Raw genomic sequence first — 14147 nt, 5'->3', positions numbered from 1 at the left:
ACTGAAATCAATCAATCAATCAATGTACTTAATTGTCTAAGAGGAAAGACTATTGTTGACAAAGCATGGTTTACATGTAGAATACAATAGTGTATGCCTATTAATTTGTCAGTGATTTATATAAAATGGTTAAAATTTGCAGATATAAACAATAGATAATACATATATCTTTGGTCTAGTTGTAAAAAGAACAAAACATAAAAATAAAAATATATAAGTAAAAATATATAAAATTTTTTTCATCTCTCGATGAAATCACACATAAATATAGAATACAGATAATTCAATCTTATAGATAAAATGCAAAAAGCTACAGTTAGCCCAAGATACTGTCACTATAATACTCCTGCAGGCTGTAGTATCCTTTAGTTAAAAATATGCTTTTGACGGCTTTCCGAAAGATTCTCGAGCATGATATATTTTTTACTTGGCTCGGCAGATGATTGAAGAGTTTTTTACTCTCAAATATGAGAGAGTGTTTGGTTAATGTCGTTTTTGGTAGCGGTAGGGGTAAGTCGTCTTTTTGACTAGTATTATATGGTCTTACAATTGTCATATTGGATTTTTTCTTATGTATCAAGCACACTGTCTCAAGGATAAAAATACTGTATAGGGTCAGAATTCCATGTTTTATAAAAAGTGGTTTACAGTGATCCCTGGACTTAGCTTTTGATAAATATCTGAGAGCTCTTTTTTGTAAGACAAATACTGAGCTCATTAGCTGATAACAGCAAAAATCCCAGATCGAAATGCCATACATTAAGTGTGATTCAATGAGAGAAAAGTAAGCCATTCTGCCTGCCTTTGTTCCGAGTTCCGTAGTGATAACTCTGATTGCATAACAGCCCGAGCCTAGGTTTTTGTTTATGGTCCTTACATGGTCATCAAATAGTAATTTATCATCAATGTATATACCTAAGAATTTTATGCTGGTATTGTTATTTATGATTTGTTCATTCAAGGTCAGATTTTCATAATTGAACTTGAAGGTCAGGATTTTGGTTTTATTTCCGTTGAAGCAAAGATAGTTTGTGTCACACCAGGTTTTAACTTTCTGTAAGTCTAGAAAGAACTTCAAACGTTCAAGCACTGACGCCGACAGGCGTCAGTGCAGGAATCTTCACAGAAAATTTCCTGCATATGCAATTGCCAATACAACTGAAAGAGTCGACCTTCAATTATGGAACGGGCACACTTCCAGACCGGTTTCAGGCTTATTAGCCACTCATCAGTGCAAGATAGTGACCATCATCGACCTAAAGTCAATGATATTCCACAATTGAAAATCTGAATTCTTTTAGAGCATAGCCCACTGACTAATAAGAAAGACTTTCTGTATTTTCTATTTCTTTTCCGGTGGTACATATATTTACGGTCTGCTTAGCTTTTGATATATGAAGAACATGTTTATTAACTTGAATTCCAACATCAAAGGTGTGTACCTGTTTCATGAGACATGATTTGATTTTCATCGATATCTACGTTACAAGTATTCAACAAAATTTGTTTTTCCTTTTTTTGAACAAACGGTGGAGCTTTAGATGTATGAGCCGTCCATCTATCAATACGGCACTCAAATATATGCGGAATTACGCCTGGTTTCAATATAATTTTTCCCACTTTCATAGTTTTGATATAGGTATAGGTATGTAATTTTTTAAGCCTGTTTCAACCTAAAATTTAAAGTAGTGCTCAGAGTAAACTATATTTTTTTTTATTGATCATTATCATTCATACTTACATTAAAATGATATTCGCAACAAAAATGTGTTCCCTTAGCAGATACAAAGTCGGCCCTCCGCATAGCGCGCTGCCATAACTTTCGTAATAGTGAAATAAAAATTTTGTCTGGTGCAGTTAGCGAAGAATTCTTGCATTTAGGAACGATGCAATACTTGTAACGTTATTTTTTTATCACTATTCACGCAGTTAACATACTGCAGTAAACAACACACAACTTGCTTTCCACGGCTTTAGCACACGTATTTCGCTAATCCGCCAGCAGTCCCTTGTCGCCGAGTCGACTGATGTGACGTCAAGTTCGACCAAGCCCCATTTCGGTGAACGCCACATTCAACAATTAATTTGAGGGGGAAGATAAAGAGTGAAAATTCAGATTTTTTGCAGATGTACTATTTGAAATATAAACTTTCAAATTATGAAATAAAAAAAATTTGTTAAATGAGCCCGTTACACAAAGGTTGATTTTTCAAAATGGGGATGTTTTTCAAATTTTTCAATATATTGTGAAAATTTTTGTTTCATTGGATATGAGATTTTATTAGTGATTATTGTTACTTTTTAGGAAGAGGTGGCTTCCGAGAACGAAACGGTGATGGTAATGACGGTTGGGGAGATGATACACAACAAGGTGGATTTGATGACTTTAATGCTGAAAACGATAATGGAGATCATGGAGGGCGAGGTAAGCACCATTTCTTAATTATTCATCAAACTTTGGAATCTTGAAATACTTTGTAATAAGCGTAGCAGAAAGTTTTCAAATTTCATGCTAAAGTTGAGTTTTTTTGATACAATAGAAATAACTGTTGAAAAAGAAGAAGCGTGAAGAAATTCAATCAGTAAATGATCGTTGATTCTATGGAGGGTCATTCGTCACACTCAATGAATATATTCAGATACCAGAAAAAAAGCTTTGAGAATCCTTGCTAATGCAGGTTTTTACGAACATTGTCAACCTATTTTGACATTGTAGGATATAATGCCTTTTCCTACTTTGTATATATTTACTGTTTTATTGGAAATTCACAGATTTGTGAAGAAGTTTCTAAAGCATTGCCATAAGTTATACATTATGTATACATATGTATAAGAACTTTATCCAATTCGAAGAGAAGAGGATAACAGTTATAGAACCTTAACCTACTTAGGCCAACCCATTACAAATATTTCAGATTTTCTGCGCAGCAAAGGTGTAAATACTGCTTTCATAACCAACAACAACTTAGGCATGCAAATAACAAAGATAAAAGTGTATAAATTATCGTGTGGGTCATGTCCGATGTTTTATATAGGTCAAACTGGTAGAACGTTCAAAGCCCGCATAAGCGAATAAAAATATAGTTTTCAGAATGAAAAAATAAATTCCGCATATGCCAGTCATTTAATCTCAGAGGGACATGAGTTCACCCATGAATACAAACCCCTCCAAATTCAGAAGAAAGGTTTGAAACTTAACCTGTTATTGAGTATGGAAATAAACAAATTCAAAAACTCTCAACATTTTATGAATGATCAAACTGAATTGAGTAATTCGCCATTATTGAATCTGTTCATTTGCAGGTAAAAATAGTTGAGTATATTTACAGGTATACTGTCAAAAAACTTATTGATATTGTTAATGAATTCATACCTGACCTTTTCAGGTAGATTCATTATTTAGGTAGACGAGTAGGTACTAGGTTAGAGTATAAAATGGTTGTAATTCAGAAGTATCTCAGTTTATGCTTGAGGAAGCTATTGTATAGCGAAACACGTGTTGCGGTTTTTGTAAAACCCTTTTATAGTGAAAATCCTACAATGAACTATATTGATTAGTTTTTTAATATGGATTTTCATCAAGTATCAGCCAGTTCTATGCAATTATCAAAGTAATATCACAACGACCCAAGCCTAGGTATTAAATTATATCAATGGCTATGTTTACGCGAGCGTATAACATCCGGTGTTATAACAGCCAGCCGGGGTTTTAACATCTGCCATCTGGAAAGTATTTACATGGATCAAGCAGAACTGCACCTCTAGCAGTATAACATTAGTTCCTAACTGTCGTTATTGTCAACACAGCATATTTGACTGTCATAAATTCGACATATGAGCTATCAGATAAGACAGAAGCAAAAAATTTATTATCTACTGTGATTTATATTTGAACTTCTGAAACTTGTTGGTATATGGTTGGCAGCTTTCAAATATTTGGTTGACCTAAATCTTTTTCTGTTGAATTTGATCCAACACTTGCCCTTTTCTTATTGAGTTAAGCAGGAAGCGAGGTCTTATCCGTTTACACGAATAATTAAATCCTGTTTTATAACTCCAATCCTCTTTTCAATAAGTTTTATCAAACTAGTTTAGTAGTGTTAGATAAAATTGGTGTTTACACAGGCAATAACATTTGTTTTATTAACACTGATTGTGAAAAATCCTCGTTCAGGATTTCAAGATGGTAAGCATGGTCAATTATACTAAATGCTTAACATTAATTTGAAAATCAAGAACATAAAACGTCTCAACTACTATTGTCTTCTAGATATCTTTACTAGAAAAAAATTTGTAAGTAGCAGAATTGTTTACTCATGGAATTATCTAAGCGAAAAAGTAATACAAACTGATACCATACATACTTTAAATAACATACCACAAAGGAATCTATTACCAGTGATGAAGTGCGCTTAGTAAAACCCTTGATGTCATATTCAATAATAATTATAAGAAAATCTTAAGGAATCGGATCAGTAGACCTTGTATATCTTTAAGGAAACCTCATTCAGATATTTATCCAATCTTAAAAATGGTCCGGTTAATTCCATGGCAAACTTAACTTTTCATGTTTTCGATTGTGGTGTTCTCTTGTTCATTTCGTTGACCTTTAGATTTCAATTCGTTCAAAACCATAATAATACCAAAAACATAATAACATTTGGTTTTATACTATTATTTCACAAAATTGCATTTTCTTGAACAAGTTGACCATAATTGGATAAATAGAGAATCAACCACTAAAGAATCAACTCAAGGCCGTATCCAAAAGTTTATTTCTGGTGGTGAAGTTGTAGATACAGAGTGTTTGAAAATAATATGTTACGAAACTTTTGTTTCTGCAGGGTATTTGGAGCCACTACAGAAACATTCCTCTAGTTTGAGGAAAACTAAGTCACGATTTCAAAAGTCTCTCCAGCAAAAATGGTTTTATGTGATTTTATCCGTAGATGCTTGAAGAGCAAGAGGAGGTTTATGTTACACCATTTATTTTTTTAATAAAATTTTAGAATAACCAATTTTAAAATAACCAACAAAAAATGAATTTTATCAGCACAAAATAGAGGAAGCTGAATTTTTACACCAATCTCGGTATCAATATGTCAGAAAAAATTCCCAAAATGAATTCAGCCAGACACTCCTTAGCAAGAAATGATTCAACCATATATTTAGAACCCGCAACAAAAAATGAAATCATTATTCAGATATCTAAACTGAAAAATAATTGTTCTTCAGGTCCAGACAAACTCTCAGTTAAAACCATACAATACATTCATGAATTTATCCTATCCCCACTAGTACACATAATTAATCTATGCTTATCAAGTGGAAAAATTCCAGAGAAATGGAAAGAGTCTCTCATCACTCCAATTTTCAAATCAGGTGACCGTCGTGAACCAAGTAATTATAGACCAATATCTGTTATAAACAACTTAGCAAAAATATATGAACAGGTGGTAAAAAAAAGACTGTTGGATTTTTTTCACAAACATAATGTTATCACTGATAGGCAATATGGTTTTGTGCAGAACTCAAACACTGAGAATGCTGTAATGGATTTCCTGGAGGAGACAGTCGGGGCCTTGGACAAATCGATGAAATGCGTTGCAGTATTCCTCGACCTTGCCGAAGCCTTCGACACAGTTTCTCACGAAATTTTACTCAATAAGCTGCACCATTACGGTATACGTGGTCTGTCGGCTGACCTTATGACTGATTACCTAACAAGTAGGTAAAAGTAAAAGTTGGACAAGAAATAAGTAACGTTTCAAAAGTAAAAATCGGTGTACCACAGGGGACAGTATTAGGACCGATACTGTTCCTTGTGTACATGAATGATATTACAAGAATTGATGGATTTAAAGGACACTATTTTTGTTATGCAGATGATACAGCTCTGATCTTCACAGGAGAAACTTGGGAGGAAGTAAAAGAAACTACTGAGACTGACTTGCAAAAAATACACGAATGGCTAAACTTGAACAAACTCACCCTGAATATTGAAAAAACAAAATTTCTCACATTTACGCCAACAGTCACTACCCAACCAAAAAATATTCTGATACAAACTGTCATAAGATCGATTGCACATGTTCCATAGTAAAAAAAGTGGAAAAAGTCAAATATTTGGGAGTAGTCTTAGATCAATGCACACGCTGGTCAGATCACATCACAAATGTTAATAACCGTTTAAGACTCTTGATGCACAGTTTTTATATCCTGAGAGACGTACTTACCAGAAGAAATCTCCTTTTACTTTACAATTCCCTAGCTGAATCTGTAATGACCTACTGTATTACAGCATGGGGTGGGGCCTTTAATACTACACTTGATTCTCTACAAAAAACACAAAATATTCTTCTAAGAATTATTCTGAAAAAAAAAAACGCTATTCCACTGACATGCTATACCAAGAATCACAGGTCTTGAATATAAAACTGTTATTTACTCACCAGTGTTTAAAAAGAATGTACATCAGACACGAAACATCTAACCAGAGAAAAACTGGAATAACCAGATCCACTAGTGATTTGAATCTCAGTATACAACTTTTCAGAAAATCTTTAACGCAAAGATCTTTCTTTTTCTTCGGCCCTAAATTCTTCAACTGCATTCCGATTGAATTGAAATGTATTCGAAAACTAGAACAATTCACAAAAGAAACAAAGAAACATAATCTACAATTTTCAAACAAATTTTATAATATAATGAATAATAATTTAAGATGAACCTTACCTTTAAAAACTATCTGTTCTCCTCTGTAACTGACCCTGCTTGAAACGGTTTGGAATCCTCACCATTTGCAACTTATATTATATAATTATTTGTTATTTTTTAAAAAAAGAAAAAAATTCATTGAATCTATCATGTTAATTTTTCTACTAAATTTTTTCTCTACTCACTGCTTAGTTATAATCATAAAATGTACACTTTTTTAGAAATTCTATAGATCTAGTACATGGCAGAGCAGATAAATATATCTTGGCCAAGTTACTGGATCTGAGACTTTTGAAAAACACGATATGTTACATGTAAATATATAAACTGTACTTCAATATATCAATATCAATATATTCTCTAAATGTCAGGCAATCAACAAAATATCCACACTAATAAGAATATATTGAATCAAAAATTCAATATTGTTCCCCTTTTGGCTGCGAACTGCTCAATTACTTCTTTCATGGGATCATCAACGCTCCATTAAAACCAAACCAAACAACTTGTTTTTTTCAGTAAAACTTCTTTAATGAGTTTTCAATCTTTTAGGAGTTAAAAAAGATCGCTCTACTGTAAATGACAGGTAATGTGATCGATATTTTTAACAGCGAATGCAAGTTGCGAACGATATTATATATAATTACTCTTCATTAGCAAATAATGCTCTTCATAGTACAGTCAGTCACTTATAAAATACAAAACAATAATATATATATATATATATTCATATATATATATATATATATATATCTATATATCAGCCCGTAGAATATACGATGTGAACTCTGGTCAGCCCTTGGAAACGTCGGTCGTCCCGGTTTCGGGCTCACCAACGTTTCCCACTGTATATAGTGTTTTTAGGACATGTTATCATGTGAAATGACGTTTGACAAATTTTCGGTTGGGCCGACAATTACACCATATACACATAGCTGATACACCACCTACTTTCACAAAACTTCGCCAGGAGGCGTGGCTGTGTAATTGTATACACCTGATGTGAATGGTGTCTTTGTGAGCCCAGGTTTATACGAACATTTTCAATGCATAGCATGTTGGTCAGCCCACAATCGGGCAACGCTGCACTTGCATTTCATGATTCTAACTAGATTATTGTGGTGCAGAAATTCGATAATAGAGATGGAGAATTTTTTGAGAAATGTAGAATTTTTTGAAAAAGTTCCTGTTTTGTATGTTTTTTTGTACAAGCGTGCGTGTGCGTGGATCACCCTATATCTACAAGCAATTCAGATCAGGAATTGTTTCGCATATAAAAGTTTTTTCAGAGCTTCGTAACATTTTCACTTGTAGAAAAATGCTTGATCTGAACTCATACTTTCCCACATTCGACTACTTACCCGAAATCAGCTGTTTCGGATAACGGTGTCGAGTACGGAAATGTACTGTTTCCGTTCTAGTTAGGATAATAATAATATAATTACTAACAGTGCGTTATTCCATTTAGCTTGTCGAAGCAATTTTAACTTCTGCGCTATCTTAGATACAAAAATTTGAATATGTTATAAGTTGAAAGTATCAATATAGTGTTCGTTAAAATGTAAGACCTCGTTAATCTATAGCTAGTACAAGTTTCTACTTCTGAGTGTTGTCGTTCGTAGGGGTGCGACAGACATATTTCAAACCGTTTCCTGTTTGTATTTTCAAATGTAGATTTTCAAATTCTAATTATTTGGCATGGACGCCTCAACAGAAATCGCGTTGTGTAAATCAATTTCAGACATTAAGCAGGAAACTTCGGATTTGAGTTTGAAATTGTAGATTTGAAAACCTGACTGCACAAAAATAATCGAAGTGTGACTGAGTAGAAATGAGTAGATGAGAAATGACATTTTTTTCACAAACTAAAAATCTAAAATGTGATGAATGATCTGGTAATGAATTTATTGAAAAATGAATAGTGACTATCCAGAATGTCAATAAATTCTATATAATTTAGTTCAAAAATTAGGTAAAAATCGCACTAAGTATATTTTCTATGACGAAACGAAATTCTGAGTGACTAACATAAGGTAAGATATAATTTGTGAAACAGATATTAGTAATAAGTTTCAATTCTCTTTTTCTTAGCAATAGTTTTTTCGAAAACTCCCTTTCAGTTTTTGGAGGTATGATGTTGTTCAGGTTGAACATAATGAAGTGGAGATTAAACCAATGTTTTTTTATTATGTTGACTGTTCATGACGATGAATAAGTCATATCATCATCGATTATAACCTGCAGCAGATATTTCAATCAAAAATTGGAATATTTCAGCACAGAAAAAATTTGATCAGGTTGAATGGAGTATTATTCTTCAATTTGAGAACTGCTTACAAAAATTGTTCGATAAACTAATAAACACGTAGTATGAAAAAATAACATAATTTCTAATGAAATGAAACTACAACATGGGTAAAAAAATATCAAATGAAAAATATTAATATTATTTCTTCTTTCTATAACAACTGTAAACGTATTCTTTGATTGCAGCCCAGTTTCTATTTTTTAATAATGATGAATATTTCTTTTCCTTATATTTTAGATACAAACAAGAACTCAATTCAATTCTAGCACTTCTTTTTCTTTCGGAGCGAAAAACTTTTTGACTATTTTTCGTTTTGTTCCTTAGAGCATGTTTGTTTTTGAGAAGGTTTTATTGTTTTCAAAACTGTGCGTGTCTGATGATCTGAAATGAGATCAGTGTGTTGAAAAACTCTATCAAGATATCAAACGGGTTGAAAATGGATCCAAAAATGAATGATAAAAATAAAAAATGGAAGGACGATACTGAAAAGTGATTTGACTCATTTTCAACCTATACTCAGAGATACGGATGATTCCAAAACAGCTCAAAATATAAATAATTGATTGCATATAGGGACATTTTTTCGAAAGGTGCCACGTTCAATATCTCCATAAATAAGACAGTAATGTAAATTTCCCGAAACACCTAATTTTTGTGAAATAATATAAGGTATCGCTAAGATGCGTACACACTCTCCTTCAAAATATCAAACAAAATAACCCCATATATGCCATCTATTGGATAAGTGATTTTATCAGGAATTTCACGATGATTTTTCAGGGTTGATTTCTAATTTACTGTGAAGAAGGATCTTGAAGTATAAGTGAACGACTTTTTATATTAATTGATACAATCTCTCACAAAAACGTATACAACAATTATTTCTATTGTCAAGTTTCTAACAGAAAACAACTTTTGTCGCATTGAATTATATCTGTCGGATTTTTGGCAAAGTTTCTCACACAAAATACTTCCTAAAACTCACAGCCAAAAGTGTTCCACTAAACAGTTTTATAAAAACGCGACACGTGTTTCGCCATACAATGGCTTCTTCGGGCGTATCTTTATCTACTATATTTTACAAATTTAATGCTTGGTATACCTAATTTTAAAATTTAAAGTACCTGAGTTTGTAATGGATTAAATGACCTGAGCTTATGTCCCAGTCCCCACATTTGAAAAATATTCAGTAACGGTTATTCAATTCTAATTGATCCTTTAGTTAGTTACCCGAATTCTTGAATCTATTGATTGCTTGACATTCTAGAAGATTGAATTTCAAACTCTTCTCTTCTAAATGTAACATGTCATATTCATGACTGAACTCATGTACTTCTGCTAAAAGGTGGTTTGCAAATGTGAAATTGGTCTTTCTATTCACAAAATTACATCTAAGCTTTTAATTCTTTGGAAAATAATCTCCCTGTTTGGCCATTATACAGTTTTGGGCAAGAGCCACAAGTCAGCTGATATACTCCTGATCTATCCGATACCGAAGTTTTGTCTTTATTGTTTTTAATAGATGCACTCACACTATTATTCGGACTATTACTATTTCTGTGAGCTAAGTTTACGCAGTCTTTCTTCAAATAAATATTATTGGTTGGTTCAGCCAAAATGACAATGTCTTATAACTGACGTTATCGCATCTTGAATTTGAGTAGATGTGGTCCATGGCTTGCTTTTGTACTTTTTGTTTGAGCTGGTAAGAGTGTGTAGAGGAATTATGTATGATAATGTCCGTGTAAGATGGTTTGTGAAAAATTGCAAATTCATGTTCATTGTTATTTTTTGTAATGGTTGAGTCAAGGTAATTTAATGAATTATTTACCTTCCTCTCAGTGGTAAATTTTATTGACGGGTGGATGGAATTGACATATTCAACGAACTTGCCTACTTGCTTTTCTGTAATGATTTCATTATTCACTAGTGATTAATGGATATCGTAATGCTTGAAGAAATACATGCAAAATGAATATTTAATACAATAGTCCTGAACAAACTGTAACGTCTATTTGAATAAAAAAAAATTAATGAGCTTCCGTGAAGTATCATATTTATTCTAATACTTGCTACTTTCTACACACATTCACATCAAATCGATATACCAAATTTGAAACATCCATTCGAAATAAAAATGAAAACACAGAAAAATAATATTTCATTTGAGTTAGGAATTGAAAAACAGTTTACAGAATTACTTAAAATTAAGTAGATTCTATGATATTTATTTGTAATCGTCATCTACCCATATATTCTCTAATTATTCTCTAAGTATACCAAAATATTGGCAAGACAATTAACAAAATAGCATTAGGACCATTGCAAAGATCGTAACGGTTCTCAAAGAGTTTCGCGCCAAAATAGTTAACGCGTGTCAAACAATTGCAGATTTCGTAGGAATACTGAAACTTTAATGAAATGAATAAAAACACTTTTGTCTAATTATAATTAGACAAAAGTATTTTTATACTTACTATATTACCTATATTCGATTTTGTTTATATGACCGTTTTCGGGTTTGACTCCATTATCAAGTATTACCTTACCGATAAATTTCGTCGCCGCTGATATATACCATTATTTTTTGAAGAGAAATTTTGATGATCATAATATCCTCCATTTCATAAATTTATTATGGGATGAAAATTGGAATTTTCTATACTTCACTGAATTTGACTTCGATAATAAATTTTCCCATTTTCATGATGTTTTTCTTCAAGCTTTTGATATATCCTTTACTAAACAGTTTAAAAAAATCAAACAAAATCAAAATTCAAGTAGACACAAACCATGGATTACTAAGGATATCGTTGAAGAAGGTATATTACTCAGAAATATTTATAATTTGAACAAGAGCCAAACCAATGTACATTTATTGGGTCAATATAAGCAACTCTTAAAAAATCATAGACAAAAAATTGTGCTCTCAAAAAGTCAATACTTAAATAATCAATTCCTCAAGACTCAACATAAATCTGAAGCTGCCTATTCTATCATCAGGAAAAATAACATTATAAACGATTCATCTAAATGTTTACCCAGCTATTTTGACATTGGCGATGGTGTACTTGTTGACGATGGTCCCGGTATATCTCAAGCATTTAGTAGTTATTTTGTCGATTCACTCGAGTCATTAGTAAAAAATACTGCACCTGGTGGCATTGAAAATCGTTGAAAACCTCTGATTTATCTAACCAATTTATCTTTCTCTGAAAGTATTTTCCTTCCCGGCTTAAGCAAGCAATGGTCGTCCCAGTCTATAAAAAAGCGATAAGCATGTAATATCGAACTACAGAGGTATTGCTTTACTATCTCCATTTTCGAAAATATTTGAAGAATCATATCAAAACTTGTGTCCTTTTTTAATAAATACAATATTGTATCTGACAACCAATATGGGTTTCAAGTGGGCTGGTCAACCCAGGATGCCATCCTTTCTCTACATAATCATGTATTATCAAACTTCGACAACGATGAAAAATCACTTAGTGTTCTTTTCGACTTGACCCGAGCGTTTGATACCAGTCATCATGGTCTTCTTCTTGATAAACTGTTTGACATGGGCGTTCGTGGTCCAAGTCTGAAATGGATTGAAACCTATTCAACTGGTCGTACACAGGTTGTTGAAGTTAGGCTTCAGATTGGGTCATTTTTCTCTGAATCTCGAAACGTTGTTACAGGTGTGCCCCAAGGTAGTGTTTTGAGGCCTACACTATTTATTTTATTTGTTAATGACCTTTCAAAAATTATTCATCCACAGTGCTCTATACAATTTGCTGATGACACATCTTTTACTGTCGGTGGTTACGAATGTGAAACATTGTCAGTAAGAGCAAATGATGCTGTATCCAACATGCAAAATCATTGTTCTAAGAATGGCTTGATGCTAAATAATCTTAAAACCAACATCATTTTCTTTACAATTCAGGAAACTGATTGTAGTGTATTGGTTAGGTCTGAGATTAAAAGTATTGAACAGGTAAACTATAAAAAATTTTTAGGAGTTTTTATTGATTCCCAACTCAATTGAAATCATCATGTTGATTTCATACTGGAGAAATTAGCGACACATTGTTTCATTATATGGAATCTGCGTAATTTTGTGTCTATTGAAATTCTTAAAAGTTACTATTATGCATATGATTACTCTGCCCTCAATTACTGTATTATTTGTTTTGGCAACTGCAATAGAATCAGTGACTTATTAATTTTCCAGAGAAAGATTATTAGAACAATTTGTTTTTATAAAACACTCGATTCCTGTAAACCACTATTTGCAAAGTTGAATATATTAACATGTATATTTTTAATTGCGTAATCTACGTTAAATCAAATTGCTCCAAGTTTCAGAACAGAGATGATACATGTCTTCTTTCGGGCTTCACCCTGAGAAAAAACTATAACATTTTAATTCCTAGTCATAAGTTAGCCAAGGTGACTAATGGCCCTCATATCATGTCAATAAAACTGTACAACAAGCTCCCAATATCCATTAAAAAAATAACTAGTGTAAAGCTCTTTAAACAAAAAGTTCGGAAAGTATTATGTGGAAAGGTATTTTATTCGTTTGATGAATTTTTTCAGTCTGATTTGTAATTTTAAATTTTGTACCCCTTTTATGGTCTGAATGTTATGTAATATGTCAAATAGTTGTTTTATGATTGTGACCTCATTGTGATTGTACTGAGTTATGTGACTTTTTCCATGCCTTCCCTAGGTCTACGGAAATAAAGATTTTTGATTTGATTTGAAGTATTGAAAAAATACTTAATAATGCGGGGTCAAACCCGAAACTGGTCGTATAAATAAAATCAACTAGTGGTACTTAGACAAAAGTGTTTTTATTCATTTCATTGAAGTGATCATGAATTACCACAAAATAAACAAGTAATCAATCATACATAATACAGAAACTATATTAAACATAAATAGTCAATAGTAACGGCATCTTTTTCTTTTCCTAATATATTTTTTCCGGTAAACTAACACATAGTTTACGTATGAAAAACTGGATTTGCCAGGATTTTAAAAACACTTGATAACCTCACGATGAAATCCAATGATACACTGAAATGGATCGCGTTCCTGGTCAGCCCTTCGATTTGGTAGCATTGTAGGG

The 14147-nt window shown here is 32.4% G+C and overlaps 1 protein-coding gene across 1 annotated transcript in view; it reads left to right on the top strand.

Annotated features, from left to right (window-relative positions):
- Vasa (vasa RNA helicase) overlaps positions 1-14147 on the top strand; it is a 59995-nt gene that overhangs the window by 18885 nt on the left and 26963 nt on the right. Inside the window, exon 4 of the mRNA XM_074178084.1 lies at positions 2306-2425. Coding sequence (XP_074034185.1) covers positions 2306-2425 — 120 coding nt within the window. The remainder of the gene's footprint in view (positions 1-2305; positions 2426-14147) is intronic.

The sequence above is a fragment of the Leptinotarsa decemlineata genome, unplaced genomic scaffold (assembly GCF_025532065.1).
Source record: "Leptinotarsa decemlineata unplaced genomic scaffold, Ldec_3_MD MMD2_tig00003348_RagTag_RagTag, whole genome shotgun sequence".
NCBI lineage: Eukaryota > Metazoa > Arthropoda > Insecta > Coleoptera > Chrysomelidae > Leptinotarsa > Leptinotarsa decemlineata.
The sequence above is the reverse complement of the archived record's forward strand: the minus strand, read 5'-3'. Positions and strand labels throughout refer to the sequence as shown.